Source organism: Crocodylus siamensis, chromosome 10 (genome assembly GCF_052110815.1).
Source record: "Crocodylus siamensis isolate JL-2025a chromosome 10, ASM5211081v1, whole genome shotgun sequence".
Taxonomy (NCBI): Eukaryota; Metazoa; Chordata; order Crocodylia; family Crocodylidae; genus Crocodylus; species Crocodylus siamensis.
In genome coordinates this window covers 26846187-26860160 of record NC_143404.1, presented here as the reverse complement: position 1 = coordinate 26860160, position 13974 = coordinate 26846187, and the positions used below count along the sequence as shown (strand labels likewise).

The 13974-nt window shown below is 42.4% G+C and overlaps 1 protein-coding gene across 8 annotated transcripts in view; it reads right to left on the bottom strand.

The window, feature by feature from the left end:
- The window catches only part of TENM2 (teneurin transmembrane protein 2), a 1200689-nt gene that overhangs the window by 622241 nt on the left and 564474 nt on the right, over nt 1-13974 (bottom strand). The window contains exon 1 of one of the 8 annotated variants that reach the window (XM_090064283.1): nt 81-325. The exons of the other annotated variants lie outside the window; for them this stretch is intronic. Coding sequence (XP_089920409.1) covers nt 81-126 — 46 coding nt within the window. The 5' untranslated portion in view covers nt 127-325. Of the gene's footprint in view, nt 1-80; nt 326-13974 lie in introns of those variants that run through there. 8 annotated transcript variants of the gene reach the window in all.

Below are 13974 nucleotides of genomic sequence, written 5' to 3'. Positions count from 1 at the left end.
TTTCCTCAGTTACAAAAAATGAAAATCGACCAATTTAACTAAGCCACTCTATAAAGCACTCATATTCAGACACTTCTTACCTGCCTCAGTTGAAGCCTTCCTTCCCTTGTTAGCAGTATGAAGCATCCTCTAGCCTTCCCAGTCCTCACCACCAGCCTCAAATTGCACAGCTAAGTCCCTTTTTTGCAAGAAAATGCTTATCGATAGTGATTAGTTTTTGTTGTCCCTTTTAAGTCCCTCCTGCGGGAAGGAGCAGGGGAGCAATGTGACGCCACCTTTTAATCTTTTGCAAGAGCGAAAAGGCAGAAAAGGAGCGCTCGATCAAACTGAGCTTCACACATGACTAAAACTCGCCTGAGAGGCTGCAAGCTCTGGCTAAAGCACCACTAGGCGTGAGTGTAAGAACAGAGAAGAGGGGAGAGTCAATGAAATGTGACAACGTATGTGCATCAAAGACAGGAAAAGAGAGAGAGAACAATAAGAGAGGGATCGAGACAGCAATGAGAAAGAGAGAGAGAATGTGAGGAAGAACGTGAAGGAGAATAAGCATGAAGACAAAAAATAGGGGAGTTTTCAAGCAAAGATTCTTAGAATAAAGCCAAAGTGTCTGGCAGCTTCTGTTTTTATCTCAGTGAGCATGACATACTGCCTCTCTCATTTAGCAACACATTCTTGTCTCTTCCACGTTCAAAAGCTGAGATAATCACAATGTGTGCCTGTTTTTGCCTGATTGGCATACATGTGTGCAGTATACCTGTGCTTTTTTCTTTTTTTATTCTTCTAGGGATACATTTATGTGCAATTTACTTTACATAATCATCTGGATAGAAAAATGTGAGTTGCTAATTTCTATTGCAATTTACAATATAGTTTAACTGGCAGATGGAACTCTACTTACAACTCCGAACAACTGCCACTGGTAAACAAAAGACTGAACAAATGCTTACTGTTGATAACTGAGTGTGCATAGTAACAAAAAACATTAGTACTGCTGAATTTGTGTTTTAAAGAGCAGATATTACAGACGTTTGCCTCTGCTCACACTATTACCGCACATTAAGTATGGGGGAAGAGAAAGTAGGAAACATGATCTAGGACTAATAGTGTCAAAGAAGTCAATCAGACACAGGATGGGATCAGATTTGGAGCTGGAAAATCTGATTAAGAACTTGGATTTAGAATGAAATTTAGAATTTCAAATTAAATTTTGAAACTCTGTTGCTATACTCGTATGTAAGTAGGATTCACGGTCATGTAAGATCAGTTTTTTATCCCCACTTCTATCATATTACACCCACTTATTTGATCGTCTGCCTTTATGTTGCTTTCAAGTTAAGGGCAAGACTGACTGGGGCTGATGGGTAATTACTCAATTGGACAGCAGGCACATTCCCTGAATGCCAAGCTAACACTAGTTTAGAGACAGAATGTTGTTGCACTGGGAGGATGGCCAGGCAATGGGAAAGTTGACAAACCTGCAGGGAAATAAGTCGTGTCCTTGCTACAACATCTCTCACTCAAGGGTCTAGCATCTTGCCTCTACTGAAAGGCAGAAAGAAGGGGGTCAGCAAACTTGGACTTGAGAGCTCTGGGTCCAATTTTAATTTGATAAAGACTTAGACAAGTCACTTGTGACCTGGTTTTTAAGCATGGTATGGGGCAGACAGACATTTAATGGGACCTCTGAAACCACCTAAGTGGATCAGGCAAACATGTCACTTTTGAAAATCCCATTAGGTGCTTATCTGCATCTTAAGGTGTCTAAACACTTTCAGGAATCAGACCTTTATTCTCTGCACACTTCAGTTTTTCCAAACGGTAAAATTCTTTCTGACCAGAGAGCTGTGGTGGCTGTACTGATATGGCTGTGAGTATCATTTTATTAACATTTATGAGAAGCTCAAATGCTACGGTGACAAGGGCCACATAAGCATTCAGTATTCCCAAATATAATTTCACCATAATCCATTTTACAATATTTGGTGTTTTGCTTAAAGCCTTAGTCTCTTATTACATGAATACCTCAGCTTGAGTTTAAATAACAACATGAAACTAAAAACTCCAGTCCTGATGCTTGTGGAGGAATCTTGAAAACATTAACTCTTGTGGCTCTAAAATCAGAAGATTATTGTTAAAAATAAAAACAAAATAAAACAAGCTTATGATCTCTAAGCCTACCTAATATTTTTTAAAAACACTGTAAATCAGCAATACCAACAAACTAAATATAGAAACAGTGAAGGCAGACTGAAAATTGAAGCAAGTACCAAATGAACTTCACGGTGGCCAACAAAATAACCACATGGGCTGCACATAGGCAGTTCTATCACTTCTGCTCCCTGTCTGTAGGCCTTAAGACAAGAGAGTAATGCTGATGTTCTGCAAGAATAATTTCCCACTGTTCCGCTTCTATAGGAACATACCCAAGAGTAGTGTCCTCTTCAGCCTTCCCGGTATTTTATTGGTTTATTTTTTCTATCCCATAGAGGTTCTTTTTCCAATGTCAGCCTCAACTTCCACAGCAAGTTTTAAGTGGTGGAAGACACTGAGAGAAGTTCTTTAGTTTCAATGTGCAGACTGCATGCATGTAGGTAAGGGTGAGAGACTGTAGGACTAGCTGAATAGGTCTGTGGTGATGCAAGGAAGACAGACTGAGGATATATCCTCTAGAACAGTCGTTTCAACCTGTGGTACACAGACCCATGGGGGTCTGCAGACTATGTCTACAGGGTCCGCGAAAAATTACTACGATCAATCAAAAGTATATGAATACTCACACTTACAATTCAATGGGATCCACACCTCCATTCAAAATTTCCAAAGGGGTCTGCACCTCCATTTGAATTGTTTTTGGAGTCTTCAAATGAAATAAAGGTTGAACACCCCTGCTCTACAGAAAGGGTGTCAAATGTGTGGCCTATCATCTGACCAACAGTGCTTCTAGAGGGGTCAGGAATTTAGGGGTGGGGCCCACCACTGATATCTGGGGTACAGAGCACTATTGGGGATACATGTTGGTCACAAGTGGTGAGTGACAGCTATATTAACTCCCAATTTTGCCCAGTCATGCCCTGCACTGACACACCCCAAATTGGGCTCCATACCTCAGATTTCATAGAAGTAAACTGCTGTCCAGTTCTGGCCTGGGGGCAAGTAAGTTTGATACTTGCTCTAGAAAACAGCTGTAACAGGGGTCAAGAAGCTGAGGATGCTCAAAGTTGATGACAAACAGGAAATATGATATAAAAGACAGGAAAGAAATGAGAAAGGGAAAGGAGGAGGAAAACAGGAGGATCACAGAAAGAAATTATGTTGCGTAGAGATAACATAAAAGAAAGTAAACATGTGCCAGATTTAAGTTCCTAACTGCCATTGATGTTAATGTGTACCTTTAAAAACTTGATCTTTTGTCCTTGTCAGAAGAGCTTCCTCTGTGTGTTTATCTGTGAATTTATGTGCCTGATACTAAGAATGCTTAAAAACCTTGTTAAATCAGGGGCTATTCAAGTGACCATGCAGCTTGAAGCTATTACTACAAAAATGGCTTAAATGGCCAACTATTGGTTATTTTATCTTCCAAATACATAATTCTTTTAGCGAAGTACAAATTAGCTGAAGACATTTGACAGGTCTACAACTATACAGACATAAATGCAAAATTTTCTTTTGCTTCTCTTAAATATGATTCTAGTTAAACCTTCCCAAGGATTAGTACAGAAGCATGCAGAAGCCATTCTACAGTACATTAGAATAACTATTACAAAGCAAAGTTTACTTGAAATGGCATTTTGCATGGAGATATAAATAACTGATTTGTGACCCAACTTTTGTGCAAGTTTTCATAGCTCTAGGGAAAACAACTAATCAAAGCTTTCTCTTAGCATTACCTAACACAAACCAATTACAAGTCAAGTTTAACATTAAAGAGGAAGACCTCCTGTTTCCTCCTTCTGTACTTGCTTTGCAAATCCAGGCCTTTTCCTTATTTGCTTCTATTCTAGGATTTCAACAGCCAAAAAGAAAATGCTGATGCTGTGATTTGAAACCTCAAACTTACTTGAACCATGGAAGATTTTAGACTCACAAAACATTTAATTTCCCAAGAGTACAGGAAGATTTACTAGCATTAACTTCACTGACATTCACCCACATCTTCTTCCAGTTATCACAGCTTCACTGTTTCAGTGATGTCAAATGATCTGCTTTAGAAAATGCACTCCCAGTATTGCTCAGCATATGACGTATCACAACATCGTATCATGATTTAAGTGGAACATCAATAAAACGTGACAGTATGCAAACTAGGTGATGAATGTTAACAAAGCTACATGCAGTCACGCATTCATATCTGAGGCAAATTCAGACTCTGCATAGGTACATGCTATAAAAACAAACAAACAAACAACAAAAGTAAAAGTAGCACTATGAGGCATAAGTGAGGCACTTCACTCTTAATTCCCACCTGCTTCCAAACCTAAAATATTCAGTAGCCATAGCTGTAATCTTCTCAGACACAAATTGACAGCAGGGGCACTGCTTCATTATGCATATTGCCTACTCATATTTCTCATGACGTGTGTTTTAAAGCCAGGGCAGAGGAAGGAAAGGGGCATGTGTGGAGCTGTAGCTGGTCTGTATTTAACAAGCAGAAGTAGTAGCACAGTTCTGTATCTAGATATCTTTGACTCATCTGGGACCTGATTCAAAGGTGGCAGAGTGGATCAAAAAAGCCCATCTAGATTCAGTGAACTTTGATTCTGGCTGTTTTGGAATATCAAAAACATGTACAACAGGCCCCACTCTAAAAGTAATATCTATTGCACAATTACCCAGTTAATTGCACAATAAATTTAGATTGGCTACAAGTGTAAATTAATTTGGGTGCCTTAAAAAGGTCCAACCAGCTATGAAGTTATTGCTTGAAAATGTATAGTAGCTTTATAACTGGTTTCTGTCCAGCTTTAATTTGCACATGTAGACAGTCCCTGTGAACTGGAAGCCTGCAGCTGGTAGACCCTGGCTGATGGGACTCTTGATCCTGGCTGTACCACAGTTGGAGCCAGGACTGAGAGTCTCTCAGCTGCAGGACTCTCAGTCCCAGTTGCAAATGGCACAGATGGGCCCAGAAGTCCCACAGCTGAGCGGAGTCTTGGCCCCAGCAGAGTCTGGCAGTTGTGGATGCTGGGTCCCAGAAGTGCCCTGCAGCTTCAGGATTCTGGATCCTGGCAGCTGTGGAGTACTACTGTGATCTCCTACCCTTGGGTATGCAAGAGACCCTGTTGCTGCGGCTAATATCAAATCTTTATGGATCTGGACTGTGCACAGTTAGTTACAATTCCATTGAAGAGTCCTGATATCATAGCTGGTCTTAGGGGTGGGCAACACTAATTGACCCCCCAGGAAGACATGGTTAGGGGTGCACCAAACACACACGCACACGTGTGAGCGGTCCGTGCTCACAGCAGTGTTCTCTCCCCACCCTGTTCTGCCCCAGTTGATCCCCACCCCAGGCAGGAGTGGTGCCCAGCCCAGACCAGTCCTCCCCCCACCTCCAACCACAGCTCAGAAGGAGTTGGGCCGGGCACATGCAGGCAGAGTGGCATCTGCTCTAGTCAATCTACCTTGCTTCTGGCACAGCAGCAGCGCCTGCCCACCTGGTACACCAAGCTACTCCACCCCCTTGCAAACTGTGCCCCATGCTCCTGCCTGCCTTTGCCTCTGATTCAGCTTGCAGCAGCGCTCCTGACATGGGGGGGGGGGGTCGCCAAATACAAGTTCACCCAGGGCACCATTTTCCCTATGGCTGGCCCTGCCTGACATATCAGTAGTAAAGCATCGTTTTATCTAGATCTCCACCATATGGGAAAAACTTGTATAGTATACAATATGACAAGAATATGTCACAAATAAATCTAACAGACTGTATTAGAACCCAAACCTATGAGATACTGAGCACATCATGGGAAATGTGGGCACTTAGAACATCACATGATCGAGTCTGAAATCTATGACTTCATACAACTATGACATAACACTTTAGTAATCTGCAAGAGCAAATAGGTATAATAAAAGAGGTGCGCCATATTAACTTATTTGACATCCTCCATATTTGATACAGAAGTACAGAACCTCACAGAAAGCAAAATATTACTTTTCACAAATTCACTTTTAGTACAAATTGTTTATCGTTCACTGAAAATTTTGTTTGTAGTTTTCCAAGACTGTTTCAAGGTGGGGGGAATATGTTGAATACATTATAATAAAGTAAATGACTTAAACTATTAGAGATAATTCAACCAATCAAAATAAAAATCAGCTAATTTTCATGCTATTTGGTTAAAAACATAAGCTTTGCAACTACAGAATATAATTAGTAAGATGAAAATAGTAAGACTTGAGTTTTAAGGCAGGTTTTTCCTTACTAAACGTCTGCAGAAAGTAACCCAGGATGTCCAAAACTAAACAAGCAATAAACAACAGTTAAAAATACATTTTTGTTTTCTTTACAAAATTAATTTCCTCTGTCAACAGATAGATTCAGTGTACTCTGAAACTGGATGGCAGAGAATACAATATCCCTTCTTCTCAGGTGAATACAGGCATTCATGAACTATTTGGTGGTTATTTTGAGTGTTTTCCAACACTGTAAATTTGCAGGCAGCAAAGCAGAAGCTTTACAGTAAACTCAGTTTCAGACATATTCATAAGCAAAGAAATTCAGTATCCAGTTTTTATTTTTAATATTTTTGCAGCTAACCTGTTTGCTGCAGAAGCTGCCATTTTCTGACATTCTTTCCTGTGACAATCACAGAAGAAAGTCAAAACCTTACTTATCGGCAAGCTCTCTTTTACAATAATCTGACTGTTATTTGTTAAATCTGGGATAAAACAGTGCAATTTCAGATGCTGAGTACCTAAAAATCTCTGAAAGCTGCTAAAAAGAAATATGAATGACACTGTATAACGTAATGGAGGTACAACAAATAAATATCCTGGAAAGTGCTCGTCTTAAGGCGCAACACCAAGAGCATGACATTTACGGGCCCTGGTCTTGATGAAAGAAAATCTTATATACTTTCCACCTACTAAATAAACTCTATTTTTTCCACCTCCTGTGGTCTCCATCTTCTTGATTTCTCTATTAGAAGGTTTGCTTTTTGTTTTTTTAAACACTTACTGGCTCAGTGCCTCGATTTCCCCATTTATAACATGGTTATGATAATGATCTGCTTGTAACATGCTTTGAAATCTACTGATTAAAACTCAAGATAAGAGGTTGGCATTGTTAGCCAAAAATAAATTCATGAAAGGAAAAAAAAGACCCCGAGTTTTAAATTAAGCATTTTCCCCTGCAGCTATTTTAAGTTTATAGACTTTAATGTGGACAGGTTCAGATCCAAAATAGAAATCTCAAATCCATTTAAGAAACAATCTTAATCTTACCATTTTGCAGCATTCAATGATGGGCAGAATGTTGCTGACTAACAGGATGATTGTTGAAAGATAAAGAATTTGGCCCAGAGTAATAAAATATGGTACCATTACAATATTTCTCATGTTCCAAGATTTCTTTAATACTAGAGGGAAAAGATGTGAAGTCAAAGTAATATGAATGACTCACTAACTGCTGTTGATGAGGATGCTTTAAATCTATGAAATTTGTCATGACCCTTATTCATTAGATTCTATTGCCATATGTTGAACGTTGCAACTTCCCATTGGAAGCAACTTTAGTGAACATACGTCAACTGACAAAAATTCATGCAGGAAAGTATGATGAACCATGTAATATTATAAAAAGTGCCTCCCATGGTTAATTTTAACTAATTCTCACCAAACTATTGTCATGCATAATATTTGTTTATTACAATTTCAGGGCCTATGTTATGTTCTGGTATTCATTAAAAAATTTCCTTGGGCATGTTTACATAATATACAATCCCTAAACATGCAATGAGTAAGGACTGTTGCACTAGTCTCAATATAATAAAGACCAAAATGTTGTAAGTGCATAAAAACCAGGGAGGCAGGACACTTCACCGACTTCACATCCAGACAAATTCTTTTAAGTCACAAATTCAATACTCTAAAAGGTAAGACCCTAAAACATCCTAAATAGACCCATTGATATCTATGCTATTCTAAATAGGTCATCAGTCTCAATTCTGTTTCTAATGGACAGGTGTCAACTTCAGTTCTATATGTAATTTAAACCACACGTGTGGGCTAGTCTGTACACAGGAGGTAAATAAGTGAGAGGAAGATTAAAAAGTATTTGTAAAAATGGCTTTTCTTTTTGAAAATGATTTTACATAACATAAGACTTCACATATTCATAAAGTTAGAAATATGCTTAAGAATGTGGTAAACAAACATGCATGCATAGAATTGGATCTACCTTTTCTTTCCTTTGGGTTGAAGTATATTTATGAGTTAAATATGAAAAGGTTTTGATGCATCTGTTATGGGAATATAGCTTTTGTTATAAAAAAGTTTAATCTGTCACTCTTCAAATAGCACTATACTATTTAAGTATCTAATATATTCTTAAATATAATTCCTGTGTTTATTATTTATATTACAGCAGCAACTAGATAGAGGCCCCCAGTTACGATAGAGCTCCACCCTCCAAGGTACTGTAGAAATATAGACTAAGGCACAATCTGTTCCCCATAGCATTTTATAAATTAAATATGATGCAAGCAGTGGACACACAACATACATAAATACAAAGAAAACTAAATGTCTAATCCAGAAAACTCTTATTCACCTGTGTATTTATTCATATAAGGAGTCTCTCTGAAATAATGTGATTAAGCATACCAACACTGATGATCAGGTCAAGAGAAATCCATAACATTTTAAAGCCTTTCACACTATAGCAGCAACTAGTCCTTCTACTATAAGCAGCAAAAGCCTTAATGGAAATAGGAATCATTCATATTCCAAGACAAAAATAATGATATAATCAAGTATTTTGTTTGTTCCAGAACTAGTACACTTTTTAGCTGATTTAACATTAAATATATGCTTCAAAATTTGCAGTGAACAAAGGTATTTTCCTCCTTTATCTTAATTACAAAAGATGTAAATGTAATCTTGCCTGCAGAAAAATCAGCTACTCTTAACAATGTTGTGTAAACTGCTTTCTGCTTAATTCAGGTCACAGTTGGGACCTCTACATGTGCATTTATGCACCGTAGTTACTGCGAATTAAGTTTCGTACCTGTAATAACAGCTACTAACTCAATGCACCGTAACCAGCACTACTGTGCGGTGGCACTGATGCATGCCTTTTTAGTAAGGCTAATGCTTTTGTCATGATTTGCTAAAGTGCAGTAGAATTACTCTACTGTTCATTTAGCATATCATGAAAATGCACCCAATAGGAATAAAGCACGATACCACCCTCAGCTCCAGTTACTTTAATATTTTCTTTGGGTTCAAGAGTCATTGTCTCAATCACCCTTCATGAAGATTGATGGCCTTTTAGATAAACAGCACATGCATGCATGCAAACCTAAACATATCTGGGGCCCTAATATAATCTACACCAAAATCCTTATGTTAAAAAAGAGAGCAAGAGCATAGGAAGAAAGAGAATCAATCTTTTCCTCAAAACCTGAAGATGATATAGCCAATACTCAGTTACAGGAAGTGAGTTTTGCATTATACTTTGGTGCTGCAACATTCTTCTTACTTCCAAAGGTGCCTGTAGAATTTTCCTAGTTATAGGGAAATGCTTGGCTACCATACTGGTACAATGTCACTGTACGTCAGAGCAGTGGAAGCCAACCTCTTAGGCAGGCATGCTACAAATTAAACTCCACACCCTTGCTGAGTACCACTCAAATCTCATCCCCTTGCCTGATGTGCTGCTCTGCTTTCTACACCCTGCTCTGTACTCCTTCCTTGACCTGCTTTCTACCCCACTGGACTGGTCCTTGGCTTTCTGCTCCTTGATCTGTGCTCCCTACTGATCTACTGATGTGCTCTCTGTCCTGATCTGTTGCATGCCACATACAGAGGTTGCCTGTGTTACTTGTTGCCTACTTCATAGAATAGAATAGAATAGAATAGAATAGAATAGAATAGAGGGCAAGGCCAAAAGAAAACAATGGTTAAAATGTGCTTATTAGGGGTGTGCTAATAAAGATTTTTTTGGATGATACCACTGGCCAATTATTAATCAGCCATATCAGCTGATACTGATCCAATAGCCAATATGCAGCCGGGCAACTTGGAGTCCGGCCGGTAAGTCTGTGAGGGGGGGAAGGGCACTGGGGAGAGAAAGGGCATGGGGAGGGAGATCAAGGCACCCACAGTGAGGGAGGGAATAGGCCTCGGGATGGGGCAGGTGCTGCTGAGCCAGGGCGGGGCATGGGATGGAACTGTGGGTGGCTAATCCAGGGGGCATGGGAAGCGGCTCCTGCTGTTACATGCACCCCCAGGGGAGGCACGAGGGACATGTGACCCTAAGATTTGTGCACAGGATGAGGATGATCTGCCTGGTGTGGGCTCAGGACCAGGGGCTGAGCTGGTCTCTTCTGGGGGGGGTGGGGAGAGCTGGGCTGGGGCTGTGCCCAGTGTGGGTGGGGGTAGGGTGGGCAGCAGCTGTGCTGGAAGGGGTGCTTGGGGTAGCTATATCCCACCCCATAGCCCCCCTCCCAGCACTGCCACTACCACCCACATGCCGTCCCACCCCGCCTCAGGTGTGCAGCACCTCCTCCTTCCCCAGAACCACTCTTTCCTTCACTGTGGGGGCATTGCCCTTACCCCCCACAGACATATCGGTCAGATGCTACTCTCTAAGCTGCCAGGCTGCATTCCTGGCTATGTGCATGTATCATTTATCAATGACATTATCAGCTATACCAGCCAAAAAAAGCCAATGGCCAGTAATGTCAATTTTCCTTTCATCAGTGCTAATCCAATATTGATTGATATATCGGTACACCTCTACTTGGGACTGCTCTTACTTAGGAACCAGACTTCCCCCTTCCCATTAAATATCATGGGGATAGCAAAAAAAGCAATGTAAAAGCATTTTTAAGTTGTATTCAGGATCTTTGCTATCATTCTTTTTTCCTAAAGACTGTGACACTACAGTAACTGCTCTGTTGTTGCTAGGTATGACAACGAAAAACAGAGAAAGTGTGTATGTGGCAGGAAATAAATTCCCATTTCTAATCCACTGGATCACAAAATTAAAACTGCAGACATAAGAACAGCAAGTTATACTGTTACTTATTGATTATATAAGATAGTATCAGAAATTTGGGATTATAATGAGCATTAAAGAAGTGAGTGGTTAGAACAAGTCTTTGCTAATGGCTGTGCCCTCTTCAACCCACACAAAAATGGATTTGCTTTATACCACAAATTATTTTATAATATCTGAGTTTGGCTGCAGGATCAAACTGGGGAAAGGAAATGATGCATTTCCTTATGACTCATATGACAGAGCATAATTGGGGTGATCACCACTTAATAGATTCATAGATTCATAGGTGCTAGGGTCGGAAGGGACCTCAATAGATCATCGAGTCCGACCCCCTGCATAAGCAGGAAAGACTGCTGGGCCTACATTACCCCCGCTAGATACACATCCAACCTTCTCTTGAATACCCCCAGGGTAGGGGAGAGCACCACCTCCCTTGGGAGCCCGTTCCAGACCTTGGCCACTCGAACTGTGAAGAAGTTCCTCCTAATATCTAATCTAAATCTGCTCTCCTCCAGCTTGTGGCCATTATTTCTTGTAACCCCCGGGGGCGCCTTGGTGAATAAATACTCACCAATTCCCTTCTGTGCCCCCCTGACGAACTTATAGGCAGCCACCAGGTCGCCTCTCAACCTTCTCTTGCGGAGGCTGAAAAGGTCCAGTTTCTCTAATCTCTCCTCATAGGGCTTGGCCTGCAGGCCCTTAACCATACGAGTGGCCCTTCTCTGGACCCTCTCCAGGTTATCCGCATCTTTCTTGAAGTGCGGCGCCCAGAATTGCACGCAGTACTCCAGCTGCGGTCTGACCAGCGCCCGATAGAGGGGAAGTATCACCTCCTTGGACCTATTTGTCATGCATCTGCTGATGCACGATAAAGTGCCATTGGCTTTTCTGATGGTTTCGTCACACTGCCGACTCATGTTCATCTTGGAGTCTACTAGGACTCCAAGATCCCTTTCCACTTCCGTGCCACCCAGCAGGTCATTTCCTAGGCTGTAGGTGTGCTGGACATTTTTCCTCCCTAGATGCAGCACTTTGCATTTCTCCTTGTTGAACTGCATTCTGTTGTTTTCTGCCCACTTGTCTAACCTGTCCAGGTCTGCTTGCAGCTGCTCCCTGCCCTCCGGCGTGTCCACTTCGCCCCATAGCTTAGTGTCATCTGCAAACTTGGACAGAGTACATTTCACCCCCTTGTCCAAGTCGCTGATGAAGACATTAAAGAGTATCGGTCCAAGGACCGAGCCCTGCGGGACCCCACTGCCCACGCTCTTCCAGGTCGAAACCGACCCATCCACCACAACTCTCTGGGTGCGACCCTCCAGCCAATTCTCCACCCACCGGACTGTGCAGTCATCCAAGTCACAGCCCCTTAACTTGTTCACCAGTATGGGGTGGGATACCGTGTCAAAGGCCTTCCTGAAGTCCAAGTATACGACATCCACCCCTCCTCCTGCGTCGAGGCATTTTGTGACCTGGTCATAAAAAGAGACTAGATTGGTCAGGCACGATCTACCTGCCACGAACCCGTGCTGGTTTCCCCTCAGCATAATTTGTCCTGCCGGGCTCTCACAAATGTGAGCCTTGATAATTTTCTCAAAGATTTTGCCAAGGATGGAGGTGAGACTGACTGGCCTATAGTTACCCGGGTCCTCCTTCCTCCCCTTCTTGAAAATGGGAACCACATTGGCCCTTTTCCAGTCCTCCGGGACTTGACCCGTGCGCCACAAGCGTTCAAATATTCCCACCAGTAGCTCTGCAATGATGTCGGCCAGTGCCTTCAGTACCCTCGGATGGAGCTCATCCGGGCCTGCCGACTTAAAGGCATCCAGTTCCTCCAAGTGACCCTGCACCACCTCAGGGTCCACGCATGGAAGTCTGGTGCCTTGCTGCTGCCTCCCTACACTCCCAGTGAGAGACTTGTCATGCCTCTCACTTAGGAACACTGAGGCGAAGAACTCGTTGAGGAGTTCAGCCTTGTCCCCTCTGTCCGTCACCAATTGTTTCTGTCCATTTAGCAGGCTACAGAGAGGCCTGCATGGTGAGTAGCAGGAAGATTCCCCACTCCCAGGTAACCATTTTAAGGGGGAAGGTGTGTGATGTCACTTTAAGTACTGAAAGCAGACAGCTGGCAGGTACAGGCCAGCTCTGATGAGGCAGCTATTTTAGATCCTGGCTCTCTAGGCTTAGGCAGTTTGCTGCAAGCAGCCAAAGGAGCAACAACATGCAGCTGAGCTCATGAAACACCTTGCTGGTAAGGGAGGAACTATGGGGATGGCAGGAGGTTTCTGCACACCCAGTGGGGTCCAGAGCCCCAGGAAGAAGGTTTCAGCCTAGTTAGAACAAGGCCCAGCCTAGGCATGGGGCTAACAGCTGGTAGGCCTACAAGGGGGGCAGGCAAGTCCCAGTGTAGAAGAGGGCTCCCTGGTGGGACCCAGGAAGGACCCCTCTCTGGAGTATGGGCATCAGCAGCTGCTAGGTTGACTCTCTGATTCCTCACATGGGTCAATGCAAGGGGACCAGGGTCAAAGGACAATGAAGCCCAATGTGAGGGGCAGGCCAGGGCCACTGTGCACTATCTGACTCCCCAACTAGCCTGGAGGAGGGGCCAGAGTTTATAAGGCATGAAGGTCCCTCTGATGTGGGGGACTCACAGACAAAGGGGGTAGAGGTCAGCCACCATGCAGGCTGTTATAAGACTGGAATGGGGCCAGAATGAGAGCTGGACCCAATGAGAAAGAGAGCCCAAGGACAGC